Source organism: Diabrotica undecimpunctata, chromosome 1 (genome assembly GCF_040954645.1).
Source record: "Diabrotica undecimpunctata isolate CICGRU chromosome 1, icDiaUnde3, whole genome shotgun sequence".
Lineage (NCBI taxonomy): Eukaryota > Metazoa > Arthropoda > Insecta > Coleoptera > Chrysomelidae > Diabrotica > Diabrotica undecimpunctata.
Genome location: NC_092803.1, coordinates 132,836,744 through 132,850,641, shown reverse-complemented (window position 1 = coordinate 132,850,641; position 13,898 = coordinate 132,836,744). Strand labels below are relative to the sequence as shown.

The 13,898-nt window shown below is 31.3% G+C and overlaps 1 protein-coding gene across 5 annotated transcripts in view; it reads left to right on the top strand.

Annotated features, from left to right (window-relative positions):
* Positions 1-13,898, top strand: part of LOC140431974 (uncharacterized) — a 151,978-nt gene that overhangs the window by 66,484 nt on the left and 71,596 nt on the right. For all 5 annotated transcript variants that reach the window (XM_072519844.1, XM_072519850.1, XM_072519859.1 and 2 more), the window contains 2 exons: positions 5,373-5,675; positions 7,773-7,888. In XM_072519844.1, coding sequence (XP_072375945.1) covers positions 5,373-5,675; positions 7,773-7,888 — 419 coding nt within the window. The remainder of the gene's footprint in view (positions 1-5,372; positions 5,676-7,772; positions 7,889-13,898) is intronic.

The following is a 13,898-nucleotide window of genomic DNA, read 5'->3' as shown; positions in this document are numbered from 1 at the left end:
GTGGACGTTAAAAGAAAAAATAAATAAAGTGATCCTGGGAGGAGGGTTATCAGAGACTTTCACGGTAAGAAGTAGATTAAGACAAGAAGATCCACTGTCCACAGCTTTATTTAACCATATCCTAAAAGCTATCCTACGACAAAGTGGTGTAGAAACAGATGGTATAATATACTACAAGAGACAGCAAGTTATCGCTTTTGCAAAAGAGATATTGCATAGACTATATTGCATTGCAAAACTCATCAAAATAATAAAAAAACTGGAAAAAATATTGGATGTTCGGACTACATATAAACAAGAATAAAATACAATACCTTCTTTGAAATGAGAGCAAAGAAAATAGAATCCAAAGATAACCTAAAAATAAGTAGTGTAAATAGAGAATATTGTTTTGAAAAAGTGGATCAATTCGAATACCTTGAAGTGACGATTACAAATTGAGCCGAAGAAGATACTGAAATAGATAAAAGAATCAACAAAGAAAGTAAAGCTGTAGGAGCACAAAGCAGAATGATCAAAACTAAGTTTTATCTAATATTTATCTAAGTAAATATACATGAATACGAAAATCAGGATTTAAAAACCGATTGTGCAACCTTTGGTTATGTATGGCAGCGAAACTTAAGTGTTAAGCCAGAAAAATACACAGAAGTTGAAACGATGGAAAAGAAAGATATTACGCAAGATATATGGAGGGACAAAGTACAATGCCGTAGTATGGAGAAGAAGAACAAATAAGAAAGTAATGGAGCTCTACAACCCACCAAGCATCATACAAAAAGTAAAAGCACAAAGAGCTCGTTGGATGGGGCATGTTTACAGGATGTCCACAAACAGACATGCAAAAAAAATTTTAACAGGAGGAGCGAGTGGAAAGCGCAGACGAGGAAGACCAAAAAAGAAGTGGTAAAAAGATGTCAAAACTGATGTAAGAAAACTAAGAATACCGAAATAAGAGGAAAAGACAGATTAAATGATCAAACAATCAGTGAAACACGTATTATGCAATGTGTCGTTCTAAAATTAGTCTTACAATAAGTAAAATATATATATATAGCCTAAAATTGAATGAAAATAGTGCTAAGATCAATACATATTAATGAAAAAAGAAATACGAAACCTTGCTTCACTGCTAAACCTAAGTACTAGTAAGCTAAGAAACTTTAAAAAATATACGGAAGTTTACGTAAAATAAAACAAAAATCAAACAAAAGTCTGAAACAAGTATGAAATGTATAAAGTTGAGTAAGATTTTTTAAAGGAAATATTAAGTAAGACTTTTATTTAAAATACAAAATTAAGATCCTTTTAAATAAGGACTATAAAGAACTTAAGCTATTAGAGGATGGATTTCGAGGGAGAACACTTTACAAAGAATATAATTTCAGAAATATAAGACTTTGTTTAGGTCGAGTGTTAAGTTTTTTATCAAAATTATAAGGGCTCAGACTTTCCATCTAGAACCCATTCAGAGACATTGTGTCAGGGTCAGCAGCAACCCCTACTGGGATTATTACGTTGCCATGCAGGGTATATACGTTAAAAACTTAAACATCACACCATATTTCAACAAAAATGTAACACATAATAAATTTTGTACGGTTTTAAGGGTTTTTACCCAAATATTTGTGGCTTAACTCATGTACACCTGATAATATACTGATGATGGACTTTCTAGTCCGAAAACGTTGTGTGATGTCGCCGAAAGGTTCTTTCTAATTATATACCTTTTATAAAGGACTTTTAATTAAAACTGCTGTGATTCCTGGTATACAGCCAACTATAGAAATTTCATTTTCCTTGTGAATAATGTAAAAAGTTTTACGTCATATTTATGCGATTTGTAGGAAATATATTGTTTGAACATCAATTGTCCCTGAAATGAAACGATAGGTTCATCTATACAAAATGTTCGTCCTAGATATTAAATCTTTTAAAAATGTGTGCAAATCTTTTTGCTAATGGCTGCATCTTAAATAATTCTGGGCAACTTTCATTACCTGAGAAGTGTTACATTCTAAGAAGCAGCTAAAATCTATTTTAGATAGCTTATATAGCTCGTCGTTGCTCCAATACGTCTCCAAAGAAGATATTTTTACCAGACCCATGTAAGCTACTCTACCAATAAATCTAATCATTTCTTTTTTGTCGGTTGGAGCACACCTGTGTAGCATGTGTGCAATTAAGTTTGTTTGATTTACAGTTTCGTCAATAATTTTATCACCAACGAAAGTACGAAAACACTTATAAGGCGATAAATCATTTATTAATATTATAATATGCGGCGTAATTGCCACATAATCCACCTACTGCAGAGTATTCAAATTCGTGATTATTTCTACTTGGCTACATCCACGTATGTTCTAGAATATTTTGATTAGCGTCAACCTCATTTTTCCGGATATCGTCCATATTTGCTAGTTGGGTTTCAGCTAAGGTTTCGATGTCAAAGAATTATTTCAATAATTATTCAGGTGAAATATTGTTTCATTCCCGTTACGAATCTTTGGACAACCCATTCTTGTTTGTTTTTACAGAATCAAATGAAATGCTGGCTATAGCCTCAGCACCTTCTTTTTCTTCCTGTTATGTATCATCGGACAAGACTGATGTAGAACAGCTTGGTTGATCCAACATTTTTCGTGCACAATTTCTTTAAAATGATTTTAATTGGTTACAATTTACGTTTGTTATTTGCTTTGGGTTTGGAAAATACTATTTTCTAAGACAACATATCTAAAAATGCTTCTATATTTAAGAAATCTGAACTAAATAGTATTTTTTCATCACTGGTTGATAAAAACATTAGTTCAAGAGCGGAATCAAGAGAATTAAATGTCTCAGATTCATCACCTAAAATAATAAAAAATACGAAATATAGTGAATTACGAAAAAAAATCAAAAGAAGTAGATTTCAAAAGATGTATATCTATTTTAAAAATGAATATCGTTATTACCTGAATTTCCAGCACTTGTCAAAGCAAATTCCACAATTTTTCTGCTTCTATTACTCATTGTTGGACAACACGCACATCAAACAACAGTCAAAGTTATTCAGTCAAAGCAGGCCAGTGCCAGTCAAAAGACTGACACTGGTCTGCTTCACAAGTTCAAACTCGAATAAAACGACCGCTATTACGACAATCGCTGACAAAACTGGCAGAAATATACTGCTTGTGCCCTGGTGAGCACATACGCCCACTAATGTTTTTTTTTGAAAAATTTTCACTATCCTGAAATCTTTTTATTCAAATATAAAAGTAATCATTTTAGAAAGGCATGTTTGTAATTATTATGTACTTGGCATTTAAGGCAATTTTTTGCATTTATTATGGGCCGTCAACTCGATAAATTTCTTAGAAAAGCTCTCTGAAATGTGATGTACCCTAAATATTTCTCTACTAATCAAGTGCGGCGGTTCTATCAGGATGCAAACATGTAGAAGTGAGTCCTTACTTATATTTTTTACGTTGTATCTACTAGAATATAAAAGGCATTATTTTTAAGTACTAGGTAACTCACAGGTGAGTGTATTCGCCTGTGGTACCGAATTATGTAGGTTTTACTCCTGATATAAACCAAAAAATATTTTTTAAATCGTCTCTTTAGAGGAAAAGGCAAACAACGAAGTAAATATTTGTCAAATATAGCTTCTCTATAGATAGTATTTCGAAATCGACGTTAAAGTTTACGCCCCGTATATTTGTGTACATTTAAATATACGGAGAAGCAGCCTTCGTCGCTGGTAGGTATGCCTACGGTTGCATTTGGGTACGTATTATCATTACTTACATTTTCTGCATGGCTTTTGCACTTTAAGCTTTTAACTAAAACTAAATATATGCTTCTTATTTAAGATTTTACCGTAATATTTTTATATTTTTTAACTTTTATACGTTATTATTAATTATTTTTAACCCTTGTTAAATACATTATATCATAGATCTATGATATATTGATCTATGATAACAACCTCATTAAATTTTCCATTTGAGAAAAGTTTCACGATTATTGCTTCACCCCATATAATTATTGTTTATACCATTGGATAGCATTTTTACAGTCTTTTTAATTATGTATCACACGTAGGGGTTTGCAATTTAAACTTTTTTGGTTGTGGTGAGTGGCCCCTAGGGGGTTGATGGGGGTGAGTTGTCTTTCATGTCATTTTAGCTCCCCTTTACTATCCTAAAAACGGTTCCAAGTATTTTTTGATATCAGCTTTTGTTCGTGAGATATAGCCCATTGTAAGTTTTAAAATTGACACTATATATATATATATATATATATATATATATATATATATATATATATATATATATATATATAGTAAACTCTTAAATATTGGGGAAATCTGCAAGACTTGCAGATTTCCCCAATATTTAAGAGTTTACTATTTAACTAATCTGCAAAGATTAAATTTCTTATATATATATATATATATATATATATATATATATATATATATATATATATATATATATATATATATATATATATATATATATATATATATATATATATATATATATGTATAGGCATATAGTTCCTAGAAACCTAACTTTTGTTTTTTATCTTGATTAACTTTGTTTAACTGTAAGAAATTAGTTTAAAATCAATGCAATACTTACACCTACTTCAATGACACCAATTACGTTAATCCACAGTTTCAACTATTGCTCTATTATTTTACTTTACAATTTTTATTATTTCGACAGTAGTAAAAATAATAAAAAACTTTAATTGCCATGATGATTTTAAATGCTCCCCTTGATTTTTGCCTTTCATATTCTACTAAACTACTTAAAATTATATTAATATTATTTAATAATAACATAATAAATCATACTCATACTATAAATAACTCATCATATATCAATGCTATAAATCATAAAGATCATACTCTACTGAAAAATAAATGTTAAACCTTGCTACTTAAGTTGTAAGACAGATAAGTAAAATAAAAATAAAAAACAGATTTAGTGTTTTTTAAAGTTATGTAGTGGGATCAATACATTGTTTTCCATTTGTATCAATTTTAAAATTATTTTAAACCAACAAATTAACTGCATAAGTTAACTTTCTGATCATATGGTAGAATTTTGTTTAAAATTCGTTATCCAATCCGTGAAAATGAGTCATGTTTGGTTTGACAGTGTATGATCGTCTTTCTCTCATCAAAACCTCGCATCCACCTGGCTTATGCTTGGTATTTGGAATTATATTCATACCTTGCTTGGAAATGTAAACATATATATTAAATTATTTTTACCATTCTACCCTGTGGTCATATCTTAAAACTTAAGTTGCAAGTCTTTCGTAGTTTCAAGCTAATTAACTATATTTTTAACCCCTTGGATGTTTTTATTTAGGAAATTCAGCACAAGCATGCCAAGAAGGCGTATGTAAACGAGCCGCTTCTGTCATGCTTGCCATGATGAACCATGACGATAATCCCAATGCATGCGATGACTCACAAAATATGGACTACTTCAGCGTTATTTGTGACAATCCTGGAGAAAGTAGGAGTTCCAAGTTCTTTAAGTCTAGTTTCAGAAATTTCCACAAACAACTTAATGAGTCTACAGAAGATTCAGTCAAATTTTTCTTGGAATTCTATGAAAGCTGTAATAAATTTGAGAATTCTGTGCATCGCCTGAACAGAACTAAAGCTCGTAAGCAGTTTTTCATTTTATACTACGTATATAATTGTTTATGTAATAATTTGATTTATTTATTAGATTTTATTATAGTCCGGGATCCGAGGCACATTTTCAGCATTTATTACTAAAAAGCTAATTTTTCGTGAGAAGCTTCATTTTCACGAGACGCCCAACTTTAGTCCATATAACAATTTGCGTTTGTGGTAGCTAACAGGGGTTGCAGCGATAAATTATGTTCTTTTGACGATTCTCAAAAATGTGTTACAAGCGGGGTTTTTTCTTGTTTGTTCTCCAGATAATTATCTAAATTACCTGATTTTTTTCTGTTCTGTTCCGGTTAGTCAATATTAAAATAATTTAATGTCCCCATTGTCCTACAAATTGCGTGGTACGTTATCCTGGTCCTACGGTCAAAAATTGTCAATACCACGAGAAAATTTGTTTTAATAGTAACTGTAGGACAAAGCTATCACGTGACAGGTTTGTGTTTTTTTTTTTCATCCAAATAAAACAATCTCCTACAATAAAACATGTATGTAGCGCTAGTCCGACAAGAGTTGTCATTTTCGTTTTCCTATTTGTGATACAACACAAAGCGAAAACATATTTCTTAAAAAGGCTCTCAAACTGTTTTCTTGTGGCATGCCCAAATTAGATATTATGTTTATATGAAATTCTTCTAAATGTGCCTATCTTTTAGAGATGTTGGCGATCACATTGATCCATCTTATTCTATTCACAGCAGCTCGAAATAGATCAGTTGACGTTAGACCGGTCCACTTTCTAAAATTGGCCAGCCAGGATATATGTCTAGGTTCAGGGCCTCTCTTACCTTCAATTTTGCCTTGTAGAATCAATTGTCGAAGTCGGTATTCATCATTACGCATGATGTGGCCGAAGTAAGCGAATTTTCTGTTTTTATGGTGTTAATAATTTCTTTGTCTTTTCTTAGCCTTTCGAGAATAGTTATGTTACTTGTGTGGTGTATATATGAGACCCTCAACATACGTCGATAGCATCACATTTCAAATGCCTCTAATTGTTTTATGGCATCTTCTGTAAGGCTCCAGTTTCTACTCCATAGAGGAGGATACTAAAAAAAAATATCTAAGAATTCTTATGCGTATATTGAAACTTAAAGATAAGTTGCAGAGAATCTTCCTAAGGCTGTTGAAAGAGCTGTTGGATTTTTCAATACGAGTTTTTAGTTCGTAGCTGTGATCTCAAGTATCCTTAATATTGCAGCCCAAATAGCGTATTTTTTTCACTCTTTCTAACGGTGTATCGCCTATTGTAATTTGGCATTTATGTTGGTGTTCTAACTAATGATCATTATTTTTTTCTTCTTGCAATTTAGTTTTAGGCCGTATTTGTTACGTGCTTCTACAACGTTATCCATTATCCTTTGGAGCTCCTGCGCATTATCTGTCAGCAACACTGTATCGTCTGCATATCTAATATTGTTTATACAGCAATCCCATCTTCTGATTCGTCCAAGACCTCTCTAAAGACGTTGAAATTTTTTTAAACAATTTTTATTTTAAACAAATTTTAACAAGTTTTTTCGGACAGGACAAAGTTTCATTTTGAATAAAATAGGTCATCTGTAGTTCTCCGTAAATTTGATCGTTTTCGAGTTATAAATAATTTATAACTGAGAAAAACGCAAAATTACGATTTTCTAGGCTCAAAAACATATTATTTTTGATTTTTCTATCATTTTACATTAAGTATTTTGGGCCTGTTATATTTTTTATTTTAAAATATTCTTTTTTAATCGTTAATGAAGCGCTTACATCAGTACGGGCGCTGGGGCTGCGGCGTATGTAAGACAGAGACACAAGATCTAGAACACAAATTTTTTTAGATATCACAAGCGCAAATTGTTGTAAGGGCAGAAAAGTTCAGTGTTGTCAAAAAACTGCTCACGAAAAATTAGCTTGTTAGTATTAAAGGTTAAAAATCCCAGGATCCCGGACTATTACTGTTTGCGTTTTTTATACAAAAATAAAAAGAACGAAAAATATCAGCGCTTTTATAAATCATACATATTTATAAATCAAATTGTTTAAATAGTGAAAACTTTTTGTATAAAGAATCCTATTTTAGTTTCAGGTACTGGTGGTGCAGATGTTACTGAAGCAGTAATTAAATCTATTTTAGCAGAATCAATGCCATTTTTTGATTTAGGTTTAAATATTGTAGAGGACAAATTTATATTTGAGGTAAGCATAATAACTATTTATCATATTTATTATTTCTTTTAAGCGACGCATAATGCGTAGGTATCATATGGGTAATATATAATACGATGCAAAAGTAAATAATAAATTCATTATTACAGAAACAGACGACTTTTAAACAAAATCTTAAAAGACATCAGTTTTTGTTTTTAAATGGCCATATATTGGTATATATGTGTTGGACATTACGTTATCGGCGTTGATCGTAATGACGTAACCGACGATTTTTTTAAATAGAGACCGAGGTCAAGTGACGCCTCATTTAAAAGGTCTCCTTTCTAACGATGCCTTATTTAAATGTTACTTTCTACAGGGTTAACCAAAATTATATACTTGGTTAAGTATAATACAAAAGTATGAAATAAATTTATTATTTTACTAACAGACGACTTTTTAAATAGTCTTAAAATACGTCAATGTTAATTTATAATTTGCCATCAATTTCTATATACGTGTTGGACATTACGTCACCAGTGTAGGCGACGTGACGTAATCGACTACTTTTTTTTAATACAAACTGAGGTTACGCAAGACCTCATTTGTAAGGTCTCCTAATCGCCTTAGCAACGATGTATTATTCGAATATTTATTTCTACAGGATAAACGAAAATTATGTTAATTAGTTAATTAAAATGGAATTACAATAAATACTCATCCACTAAACTAAATTATGTTAGAAAATAATTTATTGCTCGTCTTTCTCATTGCATCATTGCTAAAGGCGTCAATTTCAATATTTCTTATAGTTTTATTGTATATTAGTAAACATTTATTATAAGTTAGTTGCATTAATAAATTAAAAGTTTTTATTAACCTTGTAGAAATAAATATTCTAATAATTACATCGTTGTAAAAGCGATTAGGAGACCTTTCAAATGAGGTATCTTGTGACCTCGGTTTGTATTTAAAAAAATCGTTGATTACGTCATAACTTTAACACTGATGATGTAATGCCCAACATATATACTTAAACTGATGAGCATTGAAAAATTAAAATAGACGTGTTTTTTTTTAAGATTTTTTTAAGTGATGTGATTCTGAGATAATACAACTTTCATACTTTTGCATCACACTGTATAAATATTTCACAATAGTTTTTCTGTCAACCTATATAGTATAACCTTATTGTATACGGTATTTATTCACGGTTAATGTCTCTGTAGGCAAAATGTGGTATAAAAAGAGACGTTGACGTTGCATTACATAGATATTAAACATACTGAAATATCTTAGTTAAAGTTAGGTAGACGAAAAAAGGTTATAAATTATATTCTTAAATATGTTGCAGGTGTGAGTCCATTCCAAATAGGTGAAAAGAAATCAGAATAAGACTTACTCACAATCAATTTATTCTACCACCAACGATCGGTTTCGCATACTATAATTTGTTATGAACTATATACTGAAAGTATAATAACCCTTATTAGGGTGCTGTCTGGTACCGAATATACAGCAATTATGAAAATATTATATGTGTGTGATTATTAAATATGACTTTAAAATTAATTAAATAAACAAAATAAAACTCACGTGAAAAAACAATCTAATAAAATTGAAATTAAATAAATAAATATTGCTTACATTCCGATACAAGGATTATTAATAAATGTTTGAGAAAACATAGTTAAAAAGCTGTTATGGTAAATTGGTGACAAGTAATCATCGGTTTTACTGCAACTATTTAACGAATATGGGGAAAGTTCTTGAGGGGAAAAGATATTAAAGTGAAGTCGTTTTACCCTGTCGTATTTCGGATTAACGCCCGAAAAATAATTTATGACTCTAGTTACAGCCACTCTGTTATGCTTTCCCTTTTCTACCTGCTTTGTGGTACCGAACCTCCTACTGGTCGGCTGTAGTATTTGAGGATAAATCAGCGCTACCAAAACAATTTTTTTATAAATCGTGAAAAAACGCAAATTGAATGCTTTGTGATGATAATTAACTTCTTAATCAAAAATTTCAGAACGGACCTTGCAAAGACTTCGCAAAATGAGTGAGGAGGAATTAAGTAAGGAAAATAAAAGCATTCCTTTGCATCCGAAATCCCTCGACTTGCCACAAGGTATTAAAATCTCAATCAGAAATATCATTTATGACATGTACAAAGCAAAAGAACATGTTACAAGAAAGACACTTATTCAAAAAATAAAGGACAGAGAACTTTGTGATATGGGTTTGACCAGTTTATCAAAAGTATTAAAAGCTATGGGTTTTAGATACAAAAAAACCAATAATCGTAAAGTGTTGTGCGAGATGTCCAATGTTGTTGGAAAAAGGTGGAAAATTTATAAGGAACTATTTAAAAAACAAGAATTCCGAATTTGCCAGACAATTTGTCTTTCTTGACGAAACATGGATTTTTGCGAAAGAAAATAATACCAAATCATCCTGGCCAGATGATTCTACCAAATGCTATTCGAGTACTAGTGCGAGTAATGGCAAAAGATATATTATATTGCATGCAGGAAATACGGAAGGTTTTATACCCAATGCTAGTCTTATATTTTCTTCGACAAAAAAAAACTAAAGATTACCACGGAAATATGGACGCCGATATTTTTGAACATTGGTTTGAGAAAAAATTATTAAAAAATCTGGAAAATCCGTCATTATTAGTCTTAGAAAATGCTTCGTATCACACCAGAGAGGAGGAAAAGTTTCCCATCAGCAGCTGGAAAAAAGAACACTTAAGAAAGTGAAAGCTGAATTATTAAATAAGTGCAAAGAACACATTACTGAGAAAAAATTCGTCGTTGACCAAATGGCACTAAAATATGGTCATGAGGTCCTAAGACTACCACCATATCACTGTCAGTACAATCCAATTGAATTGGTGTGGGCATCACTAAAAACTACTATGATAAACATGCATGTAAGACCACCGACGAAGCCAGCGTTTTACAACTCTGGCAAGATGCACTAAACCAAGTCAATGAGGAACAATGGCGGAAATATATTGAGCATACTGAAAAAAAAATTTTAGAGTCATATGAAATAGAACAAGTTATTGATGAAGTAAGACCTTTAATTATTCGTAATGATGAAGATTCAGATGAATCGGATAGCGAGTCAGATAGTGATGATACCTGTCCATAGATTAAGACGTAGATTGAAAAATTAATACAAAAGGGTACCAACCACAAAAAAAAAAAAACAAAAAAAAAATAACACAAAAACCGCATGCAGGAGAGAGCCGGAGGCATGCCGCACGACGCTCTTGAATGCAAGCACCAAAAAAATTAGATTAGCATAGATATTAATTTTTGAAGTTGCATGTGTAATATGAAAAATTTTTCAAAAACTTTAAATATCTCAAAAACGGCTGTTTTTTCGAGAATTGTATCCCAAAAATCGATCCAGAATTTTACGTAGATTCTAAAAAAAGTAACAAAAAGCACAGTTTCTATTTAAAATAAGAAACTTAATGGCGACTTCCGGTACAACCGGAAGTGCTAGAAGAATGCAAATATTTAAAAAATGAAGAATGCTTTGCATAACCCATTATTCCAAGTTTTCAGAAACCAGTGACGACCAGAACTTTGAAAACTTTTAACCAACATGTTGCGTGAATGACCCTGTATATTTCATACTCAATGTTTATCAATTTACATTATGATATTCAATTATTATAAAATATAGTACAAAGTTATTTTATTAAAAAAATTCCTAATCTCGTATTATCAAATTAAGAATACCGCACATTTTTAATTTGAGAACCGCTGACTACCTGAGGCAAATCTGAACAGACACTTTTATTACTTATGCGACAGGCTAAAACGATTCTACTATACCAACTAGACTAGGAATGTAGGTATTGTGTAAATTGTTTGTTGAAATTAAAAGTGATGTGTTATATTATATAAAAGTTATTTATATTTATTTAAGAGGTATATTTTGGAAACCTGTTTTAATTTTTTGGAATTATTTATTTATAACAGACAGCACTGTGATAATTTAGAAAAAGATAGATGTTCCTTTTTTGATATAAGTTTGGGTGTGCAATAACTTTTGTAATTATCAAATTATGATTTACCAATTATTTTGGTATGTATTTGGATAGAATTTGATGTCAATTAAATTAAAATTAAAAACACTTAAGGACACACTCTGGTTTGTGTTTATTATCCATATATCGTAAGTGAGAACAGAAACGAGAAAAGAGTTAACAAGGAAGAAAAAACAGTACCTAGAAAATTAGATAAGGTAACTTGAAAGCGACCACATAACCTAACTACTTGACTACATACTTTTAATAGCTCTGGTATTAATTACAGAACTATATGTGTTTAAACCATCCGTTTTGTTGTAAACCCGGAAGTGATCTAGTGTCAATTTGTTTCAAGGTTATATTTAATAGTGTGACTGCAGAAAGTATGGTCCTAAAAGTATTTTACTCAGATTGGACATACCAGCCATTTGGCTGTTTTTTTCAATTTCCATTTACTTTCCAATTTTACGCATGCTAAACCATTTGTATAATTTGCGTTCGACGCAAAATAGAAACCTTTTGCATTTGAAACATTTGATTTAATCAGAAACATTTGATTTCGATAAGTAATTTCGAGTCGGTACGAACTGCTCTTCTTCGCCGTCGAATTGGTAATCTTTCGAAATGCCCTTCGCGTTTTGATGGTAAAAAGGACACCGATGTAAATGCTTTTATTAGTGCCGTAGAAATTTTTAAAGATTGTGCTTTAGTGTCAGACGAAAACGCGTTTCGAGGAATCGCAATGCTGTTTGATAATTTTGCTGTTAAATGGTGTCTAGGCGTTAAAGATACTATATCTACATGGGATAAACTTCTTAAGCTTTTAAGGATTACGTTTAGTTTGAAAAAACCGGCATATCGTATTTATCGGTTTATTTGCGAAAGTGTTATCTGATACAAAAACTTGTATGAAATACATACGGTATTAGTTTTGACAGTTAGTTTTTAAGATAGAGTTGATTGTTAACCTTCAATAAAGAAACACACATATTTATTCATGATTATAAATTTCATGTAGCAAAAACCCTAGAAATCCCTAAGAAAAAGTAAATTCATGGTATAATATATAAATTTTTATTATTCACTGAACAACGTAAACGATACGCTACCGTGTGTCTGGAGTGAACGCCCAAACTAAGTGATATTATCTCTTTAACTTACGGCGTAGATGATACGGCCTAGGTCATATTGTCATGTTGTACGAGACGCTTTAAAAAGTTCGTTATTCTACTATATGACTATTTGAGTTTATGTGAATTATTAATGGAAAAGTTGATAACCTATCTCTAATTACAACCTGGCTGCAGTGTTATCGTTAAAACTTAATTATCATTTCTCAGAAATTAGTATCTGGAATTTTGATATTTTACTATAAGCACTTACATGAAGAGATATTGGGTTTGTCTCGTTGTTGTCCTCATTTGTGTTTTCCAGTACGTGTCATAGAAGTAATATCTCGTCTTTTATTATAATATTTTCATTCTTCTTCTTAGCATTCTGTCGTCCATGTTTGGACATAGGCCTCTCCCAACTCCTTCCATTGGTCTCTATAGTGAGCAACATATTTCCAATTGTTCCGACTATTCTTTTAATGTATCACAACATGATTTTAATGTCTAATCATTTTAATGTCTAATCAACACATCTCATCTGTGGTCTTCCTCTTGGTCGTTTACTTTCGTAAGGTCTCCAATGTTGTATTGTAGTATTCCAACGTTGGTCTTTTTGTCTAGCAGTGTAGCCCGCGAAGATCCATTTAAGTTTGGCAATTTTTGTTGCTATGTCCTCGACTTTAGTTTTGGATCTTACCCAGTCGTTCCTCTTTTTATCTGACAGTCGTATACCTAACATTGCTCTTTCCATTGTTCTTTCTGTTGTGGCTAGTTTATTCATGTTTGCCTTGGTTATGGTCCAGGTTTGACATCCATATGTCATGATAGGAAGGATGCATTGGTTGAACACTTTGCTCCTCAAGTATTAGGGTATTTTGCAGTTCTTAAG